Consider the following 18,048-nt stretch of genomic DNA (forward strand, 5'->3'; position numbering starts at 1 on the left):
TAGCTGAAAAAAAAAACTTTAGGTTCCTTATAAATTATGTTGTTTATAAGTAAAATTTTACAAATGTACATTTTTACAATAAAAATATTTTGCTATTTAATAAAATGACAGACTAAGTACTCCGAGAGATCTTATTTTGTAACAAAACAAAATATTTTGAATAGGACAGACTCCTTTAGAAATTGCCTGTGCTCTTTACGGTTGAGAGTGTTAGAAGACAATGAAGTACAAGTTAGTATCAGCAAAAATGCAGACACATATTTAGTTCTCAATGACAATATATATATATTTGCTGGAAGCATTTGTCTAAAGAAGTAAATTTTCCTGTCATGAAGATGAGTAAAATTAAGAACAACCAGTAAGTAACAGGGAAGTTTAAAAAATAAATGAAATTTCTAGATGTAAAAAAAATATCAATTGAAAATATTTTTAAAATTGTAAGTGGGCATTTAAACAGCAGATTAGGCATAGGTGAAGAGAAACTTGGTGAATTGAAAGATAGATTTAGAGAAAATATCTAAATTATAGCACTGAGAACCAAAGATGCAGAATATGAAAGGTGTAGGGCCCTCCCTGGTGGCACAACGGGTTGGAGCACAGACCTATGAAGCTATCCACAGTCACTGAAACATGGGTTTGATCCCCAGCCAGGGAGCTGACCCACGTGGCATGGCAGACTTCTCCTGTCCCACCTTCTGCTCCACTCAAAAGACTATTTCAGTCAATTTGACTGTTCTGTTCCCCTCTCTGTCTCGGGCGAATCCTCTCACCCCCTGCACCTCTGGCCTGCACCCCAGTTCTTGTATGCATAAAATAAAATAGATCTTCCCCAAGAAAAGAATATGAAAGGTGTGAAAGGAGACATTAAGAGTGAAATAGAAAGTTGGTTAACCTACAGTGAAGTAGAGATTCAGATAAAGAAATGTAAGAGAGGAAAAGATTTTTAAAGGATAATGACTGAATTTTTTCCAGAACTGAGAAAACATACATTCTCATAGATCTAAGAAACATATTGTAACCAAGAAGATTAAATAAAAAAAAGAATTTAATACTAAAATATGTCATTGTGAAAGTAGCAGCATTAGAGATTTTCCATGCAGGTGGAGAGGAAGGAAGCCTAGATCAACCACAAAAACAAAAACAAAACAATGATAGCAAATATATCAAGGAAGTAATAGAAGCCACAAAAAAGTAGACTAATAGCTTCAAAATATGAGCAACACTAGCCATCAATATAAAATTGTGAACTTAAAAACTATTTTTAATGTATTTATTTATTTACATCATTCTTCATTTTGTACTTTTTATTCATCTCATTGTAATCCACGTGGACTTCCCACCACCAATTCATCCATGTGCCATCACCATAGTCCCGTGTGCTCTTCCCATCCCAGTTCTGATCCTATTCCCTTATCCACTCCTGTAAAATGTCACTGGTTTATAGCTGTCTGTTGTTTTTCATTTTTACTTTATTACAATTGTTTCTTTCCCCCCGATCCCTTATGCTCCTGCTATGAGTGAAATCATCAGGTATTTTCCTTTTTATTTCTGGATTATTTCACTAAGCATGATCTCTTCCAACTCCATCCATGTTGCTGCAAAAGGCATGTGTTTATCTTTTTTTGATTGCTGAATAATATTCCATTGTATATATGCACCACATCTTCTTGATCCAGTCATTTATTTTGGGGTATTTGAGTTGATTCCACATTTTTCCTATTGTAAATAGAACAGTGATAAGCATATGGGTGCAGGTGTCCTTTTGAATCAATATTTTTGTGTCCTCTGGGTTGGTATCTAGGAGTGGGATTGCTGGGTCATATGGAAGCTCCATTTGGAGGTTTCTCAAAACTACTTTTAATAAAGTGAAATATGAAGACACACATAGTTAAAAATCTGAAAGCATTTATATTGAGGCTTTTTCAAAAGCAAATCTAGATAACTACTTCCAGAAGGATGATTCTGAAGAAAAAATGGTAAATAAAATAGTAAACCTGTATGTAAATTCAACTAAAATTTGTCTGAATAAAGCAATAATATCTGACGTGGAAACCTGAAAAATAGAATGAAAGCACAGTAAGAATTATAGAAAGAAAAATTGAAATTGAATTTAAAGTAATCTAAATCTAAATGTTATTCAGTAAAGGAATGGATAAGATATTATTTAAATGTCAAGAAATTTGAGATGTATGGTAAAATTTTAAGAGTACCTAAAGAAAAAAATATATATGTATGTAAATTACAAGCCATAGAGAGAAAATGGATAAAAACAAAAATAGAAATAGAGGTGAAAAAAATGAAAGATAAATATTTCAAATAGTAAAATAACCGTGTTATATGGATAAATAATCAAAATAAATATAAATTGACTAAACTCATCCGTTAAAAGGAAAATATTGTTAGATCACAATAAAGCAAGCTCCAGCTTCTGTTCTTTGTAATAGTACCATCTATAGCTAAGGAAGCAACATGCACACACACACACACACACACACAGAGTAAATAATAACAGCAAAAGACGAAAGAAGCTTAAGCCTAAGCTATATTCATAAATGAAAACTGGTTGAAATGATCTCAGCATTAAGCCAAATAGACTTAAACCTCAAGTATACAGTCACTATGAAATGATATACTATTCCACTTACCAGAAAAATATAATATTTTAAATACCCTTGCACTTAAATATGATATGCACATCATCTAATATACAAATGTAGATCAAAACTATAGTAAGATCATACCTCAGCCCTATGAAAATGGCCACCAAAACCCAGCAGCAAGTGGTGGGAAGACTGTAGAGTAAATGAAGCCCTCAAACCCTTGATGGGAATATACATTGGCCCAACTCCAAGGGAAACAGTATGGAGTTTCCTCAAATACTGGGAATAGATCTGCCAAACAACCCCACATTCCGCTCCTCAGTATCTGATGAAGAATGCAGAAACACTAATTTGAAAGCATTTATGCCTTCTTGTGTCCATTGCAGCACCACTGGCATTAGCCAACTTGTGGAAACAGCCTGAGATGTTTCATTTTCTAATTTTAATTGTATGACCCAGCAGATTAAAGATATGACCTGTAATATATGAAGTTACTTGTTTTTCATATGTCTTTATCTCAATATGAAATTTTTAAGTTTTTTATATAATTATCTAGGATTTTGTAATGGTAATAAAGTAGGTGCAAAGAAGGGTTAAAAAAAATTATTGAATTGCTTTACTCCTAGGTGCTTACTCTGATATTTCTATGAAATGCTAATGATGCTTTGAATAAATATCAGATAGGAATTCACACATATTTAGTTTTGTACCTTGGCATGAAGTATCAACTTAGCATAAGAGAGGTGTGAAATTAAATGAGACGAGTTATGAAAACAGCTTAATCTATATATTTTGCCTGTTTCATCTAAAGAAATAATAAGAAGATGCAAAAATTGTCTTCAAAGCCTACTTTTAAAAATATGCAAGTGGAAACAATGGAGTAAATTTCATATGATTACCATATCAAAATAACAATCTTCCTTGAGTGTCTAGTACAATCAATTTACCCTACATAATTTGTAAAAATTAAACCCTGTAGATTAAATTTTCTTGTTATAATAGTAGGAACATATATTTAATGTGTTCTATGCTTTAGGCATTCTTTTATTTTTTTAAGATTTATTTATTTATGCATACAAGAACTGGGGTACAGGCCAGCGGCGTGGGGGCAGAGGTGGTGAGAAGATTCAACAGAGACAGAGAGGGGAGCAGAACAGGCAGATTGACAAAGTACATTGCTAAGCGGCGCAGCGAGCAGGTCAGGAGAGGTCTGCTGCACCATGTGGGTCACCTCCCTGACCAGGAATTGAATTTGTGCTGCACTGGTTTCAGATAGCTTCATAGTGCTGTGCTTTAACCCATTGGGCCAAAAGGGAGGGCCCAGGTATTCTTTTACTTTTTTTTTTTTAAGCTTAAAAACAACAGAAATTTAAATCTTGTTATCTGGAGACTAGCTAGAAGTCTGAGGCCAGAGTGCTGACATGGCTAAACATGGGCCTCATATAGGCGTGAGGTTTATCATCCTCACAAAGGAAAAGGAAGGAGAGAGCAACTCTAGGATCACTTTTTAAAAATTGAGTAATTAATTAATTAGCATATCTATTTTTAATGGAGATAACGTTGGTTTATAGTATTGTATGTGGTTTAGAGGCATAGGATTTCACATTTTAATTATTGTTAGCTAACTAACAATACTCTACACCACTCTCTCCACTAACACACCCATAGTTCTCCACCATAGCCCATAATTCTTCTACTTTGTTCTCTCTTTTTCCTTTTTCTCTCTTTTTCCTTTGCTCTCTCTTTTTCCCCATCACCCTCTGACAGCTTCAGTTCTAAGTATCCAGTGGCTATCCAGTGTTTGTTATTGGTTGACTTTATCTGAATCTTTGTTTATCTAATATTCCACATGTAAGCAGTAACATCCTGTATTTGTCCTTCTCCTTCTGACTTATGTCACTTAGCTTAAGCCTGCTAGTTCCATCCATGTTGTTGCAAATGACAAGAGTTAGCTTACTTTTAATTGCTGAGTAGTATTCCCTTCTGTATATACATACATCTTCCTGATCCACTCATCTGTTTGGGGTCACTTTGGTTGTTTCTATATCTTGGCTATTGTAAAGTACTGCAACAAACATAAAGAGTGCAGACTTCTCTTTGAATTAGTGATTTTTGTATTCTTCAAGTAGATACCTAGAATTGGGATTGCTGGGCCATGTGGTAGATCCATTTTTAATATTTTCATAAATCTGCATGCTGCTTTCCATAGAGACTGTACAAACCTACATTCCCAAGAGTGTAAGAGGGCTCCTTTTTCTCCACACCTTGCCAGCGTTTGTCGTCTCTGGTCCATCTGATATTGGTCATGAGGATATGGGAGTGAGGTTGTCTCTCAATGTGGTGTTGACTTGCATTTCTCTGGTGATAAGTGGTGATGAGCATTTGTTCATGTGCTTTTTAGTAATCTGAATGTCTTCTTTGGGAAGTGTTTATTTAGCTCTTATGTCCATTTTTGTTTGGATTATGATCTAATATCATACTGTTTGGATTGTTATAACTTTGCAGCATAGCTCAAAGTCTGGAAGTGTGATACTGCCACACTTCCCCCTTTATTTTTTAAAAAAAATTCAGGACTTCTTTGGCTATCTGGGGTCTTTTGTAGTACCATATAGATTTTAGTAATATTTGTTCTATATCTTTGAAGAATACCATTGAAATTTTGGTAGGAATTTCACTGAATCTGTATCTTGTTTTGAGTAAGATGGTCATGTTTATAACACTAACTCTTCCAATTCATGAGCAGGGAATATCATTCCATTTATTTGTTTCTTCTATGTATTTAATAATGCATTATTGTTTTCTTTTTATTGGTTCTTCACTTCCTTTGCTAAGTTACTCCCAAATTTTTAATTCTCTTTGATGAAGTTATAAAAGGGATTATTTTCTTGATTTCTCCATCAAGCTCATAGTTCACATATAAGAAGTCAACTGGTTTTATAACCTGACATTTGCTGACTTGATTATTGTTTCAGTTAGTTTTTTATTTAAATATTTATTTATTTATGCTTACAGAACTGGAGTACAGGCCAGAGGTGTGGTGGGTGAGAGGATTCACCAGAGACAGAGTGTGGAGCAGAACAGGCAGATTGACAGTACACTGCTGAGGGGAGCAGCGAGCTGGTCAGAAGAGGTCAGCTCCCTGGCCCAGTGTTGAATGTGTGCTGCCGTGGCTTCAGAGAGCTTCATAATACAATGCTTTAACCCGTTGCACTACCAGGGAGAGCCCTGTTTCAGTTATTTTTTTAGTGTACCATTTAAGGTTTTGGGTGTACATTGTCATGTCATCTATAAGTAACAGCTTTACTTCTTTTTTCCAGTTTGGGCTCCTTTTGTGTCCTTCTCTTGCCTGATTGTTCTACCTAGGACTTCCAATACTGTTTGAATTATAGTGCTAAAAACAGATATCCTTATGTTGTACAGATCTTACTGAAAAATATTTAAGTTTTTCGTGATTATGATGTTAGCAATGGGTTTGTCATATATGGCCTTTTATGTTAAGGTGTGTTCTATCCCAAATTTTTGAGCATCTTTATAATTGAATGTTGAGTTACCAAGTGCTTTTTTGGCATCTATTTATATCACCATATCATCTTTATCTTTCCTTTTATTGATGTGGTAGATTATGTTGATTGATTTTTAGATACTGAAGCATCCTTGTGTCCGTGGGGGAAAAAAAATCCCATTTGGTCATAGCTATAATGCTTCATTGAATTAGGTTTACTGACAAAATTTCTACAGTTTCTACATGTGTGTGTGTGTGTTATCTATGTCTGGTTTGGATATTGAGGTGATGTCTTTTAAAATATTCCTTTTCTAAGTTTTTTGGAAGAGTTTGAGAAAGACAGTTACTAGTTCATTTTTGAAGGGTTGATAGAACTTAGTAAAACATCTGAGGTGATGTCTTTTAAACTATTCCTTTTCTAAGTTTTTTGGAAGAGTTTGAGAAAGACAGTTACTAGTTCATTTTTGAAGGGTTGATAGAACTTAGTAAAACATCTGGTCTGGACTTTTGTTTTATAGATTTTTTTATACTGTTTCAGTTTCCTTGCTTATAATTAATCTGCTCAGTTTCTCTGCTTCTTCCGGATACAATCTCAAGTGGTCACTTATTTCTCTGAGTTTGTCTATCTCTTCTAGATTATTCAGTCTACTAGCATACAAATGTTCATATAATCTCTTATAATCCTCTGAATTTACGAGATGTCTGTGTGCTCCTCTCTAATTTTTTAATCAAGCCAACTTTGCATTTCTTATAATTATATACCAGTTGGCTATATTTAACTTTTTCATAAGAGTGGATTCTGGGTTTACTGGATAATTTGACTTTGAATCTTGGCAAATATTTAGTTTTTTGAATTTAAATTTCCAATTGACAAAAGTAAACTGACTACCTTTGCTAAGTTATTTAACCAGCATTTACACAATATAGCTTTAAAAGACAAGTCATTAAAGAGCATGATATATGTTAAGTCTCAGGGAGAGTTCATTTTTTTCTTAGAAATAATTATGTGTTATATTTTTTTTTTAAAGATTTATTTATTTATTTGTACAGAGCTGGGGTACAGGCCAGAGATGCGGAGGGTGAGAGGATTCACCAGAGACAGAGCAGGGAGCAGAACAGGCAGATCGACGAAGTACACTGCTGAGGGGAGCAGCGGGCGGGTCAGCAGAGGTCTGCCACGCCATGTGGTCACCTCCCGGGCAGGCGGGGATCGAACTCATGCGGAAGTGGCTTTAGTTTCTCAGTGCAGTGCTTTAACCCGCTGCGCCACCAGGGAGGGCCAAAATAATTATGTGTTATATTTTTAAAGATTTGAAAATTTTTTTTAAATAATTAATACCACTTCAAAAAAGAAAGGAAAAGATAGTTTCGTGCTAACAGCTCAACAGTAGTTTCTTGTAAATGTATCTCACTTTTTTATTGGTACTATAGGTTGCATTTTTTTGCCTGTGGTAAGCCTGAACAAATCCTTTTAGTCTAAATTATAAAGCTGATAGACAATTATTCTTAATCTTAATCTTCTAGTTAAGAAATATCCTCAGGATTATTAATCATAAATTAACTCCAATTTTACTTCTCTTCAAGATTGTGTCTAATTTAATTGCTTGGAAAAAGGTAGAGATATATGATTACATATGATCTTATTTACCTGCTTGATGTCTTAGTGCATAGGAATTCAGTTACCACAAAGTTTAGACATGGCCTTCCTATTGCACATAGACCTAATTTTTGCATCCAATATAAAATATGTATCCTGGGTATGGGGAAGAAAATCTGCAGTTATTCAATTCATACCTTTGAGTTTCACCCTAGGATATATCAGGTACACACATACAGATTCAATTACTTGTATTGTACATTATACTATATCACACTTTAGGGTTATGTGTATTTGTAAAATGAGGATATTGGTATATGGCAATAAATCAAATGTCTGGGTATTGAATAGGCTTAACAGGGCACTGCTATTATATCAGAGATTTGGAGTCATTATAAACAAGCATCCTGACATCTTTCTCCCTTTTGCAGATGACCTCTCTCAACAAGAGGAAAATGATCCCCCCAAAGAATATGACCCCGGACAATTTGCAGGCCTTCTCCATGGGTCCTCTCCAGCCTGTGAATCCCCTGAAAATCCATTTCATCTCTATGGGAAAAGAGATGAACATGAAGGACAGAATGAAATCAATTTGGCAAATAGTCCTTTGCCTTTCAAGAAGTCTCCAATAGAAAATAACTCAGAACCTTTGGTAAAGAAAATTAAACCCAAAGTGGTCAGTAGAACAATTTTTCACAAAAAAAGCAACCAACTCGAAAACCATACCATTGTTGGCACTAGGACAAGTAGAAGTGGATCCCGAAGTGGAGACCAGTGGATGGTGAACACAGGGGGATTTGTGGAGAGAGCCTGTACACTGGGGAGGATAAGGTCATTGCCAAAAGCCCTAATCGACATGCACTTGTCAAAAAATGTCTCTAAGTCAGATTCTGATCTCATTGCCTACCCTTCGAATGAGAAAACATCAAGAGTTAACTGGAGTGAATCTTCAACTGCTGAACACAGTTCTAAAGGGAATTCTGAAAGAACGCCTTCCTTCACTTCCGAATGGGAAGAAGTAAGCCTTGTTCTTCTTGTGCTTTGTATAAAGCTTTGGTGTTGAGGGAGGTTTAGGGGAAGGAATTTCAGCATTTTAAGTCTTTCAGAGGGGAAAAAAACCCACATGCAGCTCCAATTGAAAAGGAAAGGGTCTAGGGTAATACAGAATAATTTCACAGGGAATGTAAAAACAAACACTGTTTCACACATGCAGGGGGATCTATTGTTTCCATAGAAATTGATATCAAGCAGAAGTAATAACTAGCTATGAGCTACAAGAGAATGTTCGCATTATATCCCACCAAGCACTGTTGCTGACAAGTTAAGAAAAATCTTTGTATTTTTGCTCCTCTGTATCATTTTGCTACTTGCTGAATTCTTTATTAGAGCCTCTCCTTTTAGAGTATCTTACTTTTTCTTAAAATGCCTTATAATCTTAACCTTAATGATAAACCAAATGGCCCTGGCTCTTCTCCAAGCACCATACAATGAACACAAATTACTTAATATTTCCCTTTCCTTTTACAACTATCACAGAGACATTAAAGAAAAATGTGTTGGTGTTGAATATCTCCACTTTAAGTTTTACTTAAAGACAAAGTCTTTAATTTTGCAAAATTACTTAGAAAGTAAATGTCCTTGTAAGCTTTTGAAATCTCATTCTTTGTCCCTGAGGAGGACAATATCATAAAATAACAAAGTTTCTTGTTTTTCTTAAAATTCTTCAAAGAATGGGCTATATTCTCCTTTAGCATTTTGTCCAACATTTTTGTCTCTCATAAAACTGTGCAGAATTAGGTTGTGAAGCACAATAGGTCACTATAGTATTCTGAGAACTAGAAATGGAAATGATTCCGATATTGACATTCTGAATTGAGCTGTTTGGGAAAATCACTTAATCTCTCTGCATCTGTTTCAGGGTGAACAAAATGGGACATTTAAGTAATGCTTGCTGTCCTTTCTGAAGCTTTTTCTCTACTCAAGTTGCTAGGATAAGGAACAGGGGATTTAACCAAAAATGGCTAAAGCTTAGATAGTCATATCATCCTGTCAATTCCACACTAGATCAGTGGTTTCTTTGAGACTACCCATTTCTTATATGTATAATTTTAGGATAACATTTGATATCATTTTTCAAATGAGGCAGGTCAAATTAACATTTATCCCAGAATTAAGCTGTTTCCGTGCCTACCTTCTTATGATAATATGTCACAAATCAACTTGTGCTGTGGTCAAACCATTTATTAAGAACTTGTTTCTAGTGATCATGCTCACAATCAGAAACCCACCCCTTCATCAGTCACAGGCAGTGTACCTTGTCTGAATCAGATGTCGCAGAGAGCCATCATTATCACATGAGCACTTTCTCCTGATTTAAAAAAAAAAAAGAGAATTCATGATTTGCTGACCCATCTCGGTCTAAACAAATTTCATTTTAAGAAATATAAAGAAAAGCTGATTTTGAAAGTTTAAGAAAGGGGAGACACAATTTATATTTCAAAAGTAATTCAAAAGATGTATGATTCCATTTAAAGCTTTCTCTGTCAACCTCTTCATTGTAGTATCACAGTCGTAGTGATATAAGGAATATGCTCTGGCACTTGAAAGTTATTTTAAAATGCATTGCCAAAAGTGAATGTAATAACTCATTGGATTTGGTTTTTGTTTCTCACAGATTGACAAAATAATGAATTCCATAGATGTTGGAATTAACAGTGAACTTGAAGAAATCAACGGCGAGACCACAAGTAAGAAAACCTCTCCTCTGCATTGTACTGAGTAAATGTGCTAAGGAACTAACTGAGAAGTGATAGATGTCTTTAGAATATTTCATATTTTATCATAATAAAATCACCCATAAGTATTTTTCCTTCCACAGTCCTATCCTCTAACCATCATTAACCACAAGTATATTGATTATTGATTTAGCAAATTGAGAGTTTTTTTCCCATGTGTTATCTTAAAATGCAGTTAACATTAATGAAATTTCAACCTCATGTAAAACTGAGTATGGATTACTTCCAAGTGCTGGGATGTGATGACATCATGCGCTGCTGTTTCTCATTCAGTGAAATATCCCATTCATCCTGGCCAGCATTATTTACAACTCCTCTGAAATTGGAAGCTGCAGCACAGCAAAACTATGTTTCTCATCTTCACGTTCCCCATAGTACCTAGCAGAGCATCTCACAAATAGCTGATTTTTCCATCGTTATTTACTATATTACCAATGCAAAGTATTATTTTCTCCTTTACAATTAAAGCTCACAGTAGAAGGCCATTTACAACTTCCTTTGAGAACCTTTTGCTTAATACAATATTTTGTTTAATGCTGATGGATGATGTCAAATACCAAAAATAGTAGTAACAGTCATCCAAAAAAAACACTATGCTGGAGACAAAGGACTATGTTCCATTTCTACTCTGACACTATGAGAAGGTGTAACTGTGGCCTGCCTAAGTCTGCAGAAGCTGGAGTTAAAGTAGGTGATTTCCAAGCTCTCAGGAGTGTTCATGTTGCAATGAATAGTGATAGTTGAAGTTCCTGTAGCAATAATAAGTCTGAGGCCTATGACAGAAGTGAGACTGAATCATAGAATCAACAGTTACGGAGCTGAATATTCCCTTGATTCCTCACAGGGCCTATTCAACAGCACACCGAGTGACTCAGACACAGGGTTGCTGGAGAATGGCCCTCTGCAGGGCACTGGGCCTGGGGAAGAGACAGGGCATTGCTCTCTGGGATTCCATCCATGAAGGCAGCACACAGGTCTAAGTGAGACCCCTGCCGTACACCCTCACTCACTTTTCCTATGCTGGGGCAAGGAAAAGTGAAAATTTAAATCATTCTAATATAGCTGGCTTGCATGTTTATTACACTCTATGTATACTTTAAAGGCTAGATAAGGGTTTTTTCTGAAATGCATAAATTTTTTAGACTTTAACCACTGAAAAATTATGAAAAATGTTCTAACACTATGCATATGTTTAATGATACAAGTATATAAGTTTTTGTACATGGCCAGCTCTCTCATACCAAAATGCTGATAAGCCTTGACAACTTTGCCAGTTTTCAAAAGACTGGCCTAGGAATGTGTGTTGCCACATCATCCTTTTGCACAGAATAATTTCAAGAAAGCTGTAGGAATGAAGATTTTTGAGTGATGTGAAGATCAGATTTTTCTTAACAATAGTAAATTTGCTGCTACTGAGAATATTAAAGTAGATACCAAGTGCTTCTCTGTTGGAAGGTTTAGGTGACATTGACCACTAATATTCTAAATTCTTTGAAGAGAACATAGCAGAGAATCATAAAACTAGCATAAATGTGATTTATATTTGTTAAATGTGCCACTCAAACAAAGCTGTCTTTGAAAGGCCAGAGAGTGCTAAACAACCCACAGATGACTTTCCCTCAAGCCCCTTCCTCCCACCTCCCCTGCTGCCCTGCCACCCGCTGACTTTGTTTACTATTTTTCTACAGTGGTAATGAATATCAAAGTAGACTGTGTCCCCAAAGCATCGTTACTATTAACAAAGACTGGTTCTGTATGTGCCTTAATTTTCACCTCTTAATTACACACTAATTATGCACTAAGTGATTGACCATAACATGGAGCATTCCAGTTGGCCATTAAGCTAGTTGTGAATTGCAGCTTTACTGAGCTGCAATCTGGTCCCTCTAGAGGCTAGGTAGAACCAGAGACTAAACAACCCCATGAAGATGACATTTCACAAATAGTGTATAGGGTATTGAGTGTGGTTGGAAAATCACATGGGGGAATCAGAAGGCAGCAGTGAATGCAGACCTCAGCTACACTGTTCAAACTCTCTGCTCTTAGGCAACACATTCATTTTCCTCACTGAGCGAAGTGGTGGTGACATTATCATTGTAGAGATAGGTCCAATGGCATGTGTCTTCCACATTTGTATTAAACTTTAGCTCCCCCCTTGCCCTGCCATTATGAAAGACATTATGTTTGACACTATGGATGTTCAAAGGTAAACACACCTAAGCCCCATCTTTAAGAATCTTACTGGGCCCTCTCTGGTGGTGCAACTGGTTAGGATGCAGCACTGCAAGCTAGTGAAGCTACTTCAGTGGGAGTTTGATTCTTGGCCCCAGAGGTGACTCACATGACATGGCAGATCTCTCTTAACCCGCCCACTGCTCCTCTCAGCAGTATACTTCATCATTTGGCCTGTTCTGTTTCCCCTCTCTGTCTCTGGTGAATACTCTCACCACCCCTGCACCTGTGGCTTATGCCCCAGTTCTGTATGCATAAATAAGTAAATAAATATTAAAAAAAAAGAATCTTATGTTTCAGCTAAGCTCAATCTTCATGTTAAACTTGCTGTGTTCCTGGAATTGTTATGGTGTGCCAGTTGGAAAACAGGTAGTAGCAAGCCTAGTAATTAGCAGAGAAGACTAATTACTAAAAGAGCATAAGCCACCAGGGTAGCCTGATAAAGAATCAAGAAAAATCTAGAATGTGTTGATTTTGTGAATATGTGAAACAGTCTAATTTTTTTTTTCAATCTGAGACTCTTTTTGCTTGAAAATGGGAAGACATAGTAATAAAACTAATGGGAGGGACATTGAGAGTAAACAAGAAGAAATCCCACGTTGCCTGGTTTGTGCCTTCAGTCTGTAGCATTTTGCTTCAGAAGGCCACTGAGTATAGCACCACGCCCAGTGCTAACAACTGCACCATTGTATGAGAATTTATGATAAGTATTGCTAAAAACCCCAAAGGATGACTGGGAAAATAGAGTCAGAAACGAGACCGATGCATGGAAGTTCAAGGTTTAGCATTAAGTTTTCCCTACTCTTACCCATTTTTTCAGTGCTTTTGTTTGCCATCTCCCCCACCTCAACACACACACACACACACTCACTTGCACCATCAGGTATTCTCTAAACAAAGCATTACTTGGAAGGAACTTGGAACTCTCATTTCACACCTAAAAATCTGAACCAGCTTATAGTGAAGCAGTCCCTATGAATCAACCAACTGGTTCCACTCATAACTATCATCACTGTCACTATCTTTTTTTATATATATAATAATTATATAGTAGTTTGAATCTAATCCAGAAGCCTCAACTGCTCAGGACTAAGGCAGAAGTAGAGTAAATAAAATTTATTAAATTTACTGTAGGTCAGTGTCAGGTTCTCTCTTAAAATATTATTAATGGATAGTTTTCAGAAAAATAATATCTGGTTTCTCACTTGAAATCCAATTTAAATGTCAAACAAATAGGCATGGGGAGAAGGATTCAATTACATTGAATACCTCATATTATGTAGAACAATTTATTCTTTATTGATGTTGGAAATGTAATGTGATAGTATATTCTACATAATTATGTGCTCCATAGATAGGACTTTTTCATAGAATAGATTTTAATGTTAGGTGGACTTGACTTCACATTCTAGCTTTACAATTCATCTGTCTTGCGACCTCTTTGATGTCACCTCTTCCTTACCCCTCTGTAAATTCAGATTTCCAAACCATCTCATATGACTGCAAAAAGATTAAATTATATATACTTGTACAATTATAGCTTAGAACACACCAGGTGATCAATAAATATAAATTCTCTTGCCTCCTCATCCAAGTATGCATAAGTTATCTTTCTAATTACAGCATAAGCCACACAGGAAGATACTTGAGAAATTTTGCTTTTTTTTTTTTAATCAGCGATAAGTATAGTTAAGATATAACTACTCTTAATTCTAAATTGCTTTCATGGGGAGCCTTTCTCAAAGTTTTATTTCTTCAACATTGTCCTTTGATCACAAGGCCACAAAGCAGCACTTTCAAGTTAGGAAATTTACCACATTTATTGGAAGTACAAATTGTCACACTTTCTAAGAATCAGGTTGATGATCTTCTTGATGAGACTGAGGATCACTTAAGTAAAGTGGAGACAATAATTAGCCTCCTAGGACTTGCTTATTACACAACAGCAAATATGCAGCGTAATCAAGTGCCCAGTCTTTACAATACAGGGGTGACAGACAGCCTTGCAAATGCCCCCTATTTCTGGCCTGACTTTAATAATCTCATAGAACACTAAACAGATGTCAGATATATGGGCTGTATTAGACTGACCTCAAATACATGACTATAAGAAATGTATTTAGTTTTTAAGAATTTTCTTACACTTAAGGTTAACTGTATTCCAAGAGAAACATTCTCTAGTCTTATCTTTTTAAAGCCTGTTTTTGCCAATATACAAATTCCATTTAAATTTTAATTATAAATGAAAGCTATTAAAATGAATTTCTAAAGCATTTTATCACAGAGAAAGCACAATGCTTAAGGCATTTGCCGGGAAATACATAGCCTTGAAACAGTAGCTAACATCAATCCTTCAACCCTAGTTTCCGAATTTTGGTTCTTCTTCCAGAATCTAAGGGACAGGTGACAGGTGATGGTTCGTAACCATAGAGATCTTTCACAATGAGTTTCTAGGAATTTAGTTCCCTGGCAGGGTTTGTGTCCCTTGCCTCAAGGTCTAGGTTCTCCCTTCTCCCTGGTCTGTAGAACCAGAGAGCTCACATGGGGCTTTACAAAGAGGACTCTCTGGCTAGGCAAGATACCTCCCCAGCTCCAGACGCTGCCCCTCCCTGACATCTTAGTGGCAGTCAGGGACAGCTCTGTTCTCCATCGCTCTGGAGAGGCAACAGGCACTTGGCCCATCTGGCTGGTAGCTGTCCTGCTGACATTGCTGAGGGGAATAACACTCATCAAATTCTAGGAGATGTTGTTGCAGCTTCCCAGGGATTATTTACAGCTTCTCTGAGAAAAACCTATTAAAAATGTCTACAGAAAACAACAGGAAAGAAGCCAAAATGAATTCCACTTTTACTATATGGCAGTTTTTATGTGACTTATTCCTGTGAAGGTTTTTTGCATTTAATTTCAAAAACAGTCATTTCATTGTTATTTGTGCCCATTTTGTAGATGAGGAAAGGCTCACAAATGGTAACTGTCAGTCAACTTGCTTCAAATGTTTCCTTTCTCCTGAAGTTCACACTCCTTTCAATAATAAAACATGCTGCCTACAGAAAACAACAAAAGCCAGACCTTTGCTTTTTTCTCTTTAGCTCCAATCACACTCATCTGCACCCAGGAGAGCCAGCGGAGGATGTGTAGATATAGAACCAGCCACCTCCTTACTTAGCAAAGCCTAACTATTGATAGAACTCAAACCCCAAAGCCCTCCCAAAGCACAAGTCACATGGTCATATATTTAAATGAATCACAGGTCTGAATATCTCCTGCCTCCCTAAAGGGAATGCATAAATGCTAATAATGTCCTGAGTTTCACTTATTTTCAGAGGAAAAATTTTCTTTGCCTCCAGGAATATTCTTTTTTTCCATGAGTTGTTAAATTGCACATAAAACCCTCTCGGTGAAATGCTCTGCAACCGGTAACATTTATTTTTTAATTTTACTTCTTTTACTGCACTATTTTAATAGAACCAACTGGGGGAGGTAGGTAGAGTATACGTTAGCACACAAACACATTATTTTGTCTAAATCAAGAGAGGACTTACTTTTATTATTATTTTATGTAACGTTTAACTAGTGACTTATTTTTTTCAGATAGATTAAATTTAAGCAATCTGTTAGTACTGAAATAGCAATGTAGCAATGTAAATAACAGTAATTGTTAGGTTAGCTTGAGTCAACCAATCTTTCTAATCAATCAAATAATTGTGTTCTTAGCACAATAGACATTACAGTGTATTTAACAACATACATTCCAAATAGTTATAAAAAACTAAAGTAGCCTACATGATATAGATTTTGATTATTAACATGTGGCTGAAATTCTCTAGATTTGAAATGTCCATTGTTCTCTTTTCTCTAATTTTATGCAATCACAATGAAGTAGATGATAGATAGCTGTTCGTTGTTTTAAAAAACATGACATCACACTATATGCATATCTCTCCAACTTGTTACTTAACAATAAATCCGCTTTGTGACTTCGAAAACACCACCTCACTGAAATAAAAGGGATCTTTTCCAATGTTATAATTCTTTGCTCATACCTTTATCTTCCATTTTGTGGATAGTGCTTTGACAAAATATCCTTCTTGAAAGCTTTCCACTTCTTGTTTCTTCAGGATAAATGACCAATAAGTCTCAAGGATTTGAGATTTCAACTAGGAATGTTGCCAGATCCCCATTTTACACCGCTTTTAAAAATATATTGATATAATAAATGCGCACATAACGTCATTGATCTATATCTATAAGACAGATAAGTACTTTGTTCCTATATGCCAAAGTGACTTTCTCCTAAGCATCTCAGCTGTCTTAAAAACCCTTATCTTCTGCTGGTTTATAGGAGACTTAAATGAATTGCTAAATCATGTACTCATTAGTGATGAGAATGGGAGTAAACACAAGATTATGAAGCTATACTTAGCCTGCTTTTTGAATCTACTAATCTTCTTATAAGAATTTTTATGACAAAAACGTAGTTAGTATTTCAGTAGTGTATACCTTTCTCCCAAGTGTTCACAACTGACCACTTCTTACTCGCTGACTTAGCTTTCCCAGTCTGTAGTCCGGTACTTCTCCTCCCACAGCTTCCTGAACTTTGGTTAGTGCCCCCATGACCTCCCCCATCTTCTAAACAGCCCATTCTAAACCAGCTGACCACAGACAGAAATATTTCCTAGTATGCTGTGCAGATCTTTCTCTGTATCCACCCTACTGACTCATCCCATTTTCCCTCAAACTTCCTGCCCACTGCTACCTGTCAAATAAAAAGACTTTTCCTGTTTGACTTGGAGGTACCCACAAATTCTGATAGAGGCACATTTTCCCTATTGCAATTAACCTTCTTAAGTTTCTCCTTACCAAGTCCACTTTTTATTTGACAGCACTAAAAATTTCTTAAGTCTCATTTGGTTTATCTTTTAATTTCTCAGACACTTCTCCTTCTCTCTTTTTAAGTATTAATTGAACCATAAAGGGCATTTCACCAGTGTTGGACTGATTTTCTCTGTGTAGTCAGTGTTTTAAAAAATCTGTGCTTCATGTGCTCATGTATGTGTGTGACAAATATATGATATCTGTACAGGAATCAGAATTGTATGTGTGACAAAATTGTATGTGTGAAATATGTACAGATTGATTGCTATATCAACTTCTGATGAAATACTGGAATTTGTATCAAATAGAAAATTCCATTATATCTTAATATAATAGCATTTGGGTATAAGAATCAAGTATACAAATAATAAAATAATAAAAGTCAGATAATTAATAAATAAATAATACAATCAGTAAATACATAATAAATACATAAATACATGCATG

The 18,048-nt window shown here is 35.7% G+C and overlaps 1 protein-coding gene across 9 annotated transcripts in view; it reads left to right on the forward strand.

The window, feature by feature from the left end:
• Nucleotides 1-18,048, forward strand: part of ANKS1B (ankyrin repeat and sterile alpha motif domain containing 1B) — a 755,486-nt gene that overhangs the window by 344,962 nt on the left and 392,476 nt on the right. For all 9 annotated transcript variants that reach the window (XM_004675770.2, XM_012720251.1, XM_012720253.1 and 6 more), the window contains exons 13-14: nucleotides 8,131-8,717; nucleotides 10,374-10,446. In XM_004675770.2, the coding sequence (XP_004675827.1) occupies nucleotides 8,131-8,717; nucleotides 10,374-10,446 (660 nt within the window). The remainder of the gene's footprint in view (nucleotides 1-8,130; nucleotides 8,718-10,373; nucleotides 10,447-18,048) is intronic.

This window comes from Condylura cristata, unplaced genomic scaffold (genome assembly GCF_000260355.1).
Source record: "Condylura cristata isolate star-nosed mole 26May11 unplaced genomic scaffold, ConCri1.0 scaffold00004, whole genome shotgun sequence".
Classification (NCBI taxonomy): Eukaryota; Metazoa; Chordata; class Mammalia; order Eulipotyphla; family Talpidae; genus Condylura; species Condylura cristata.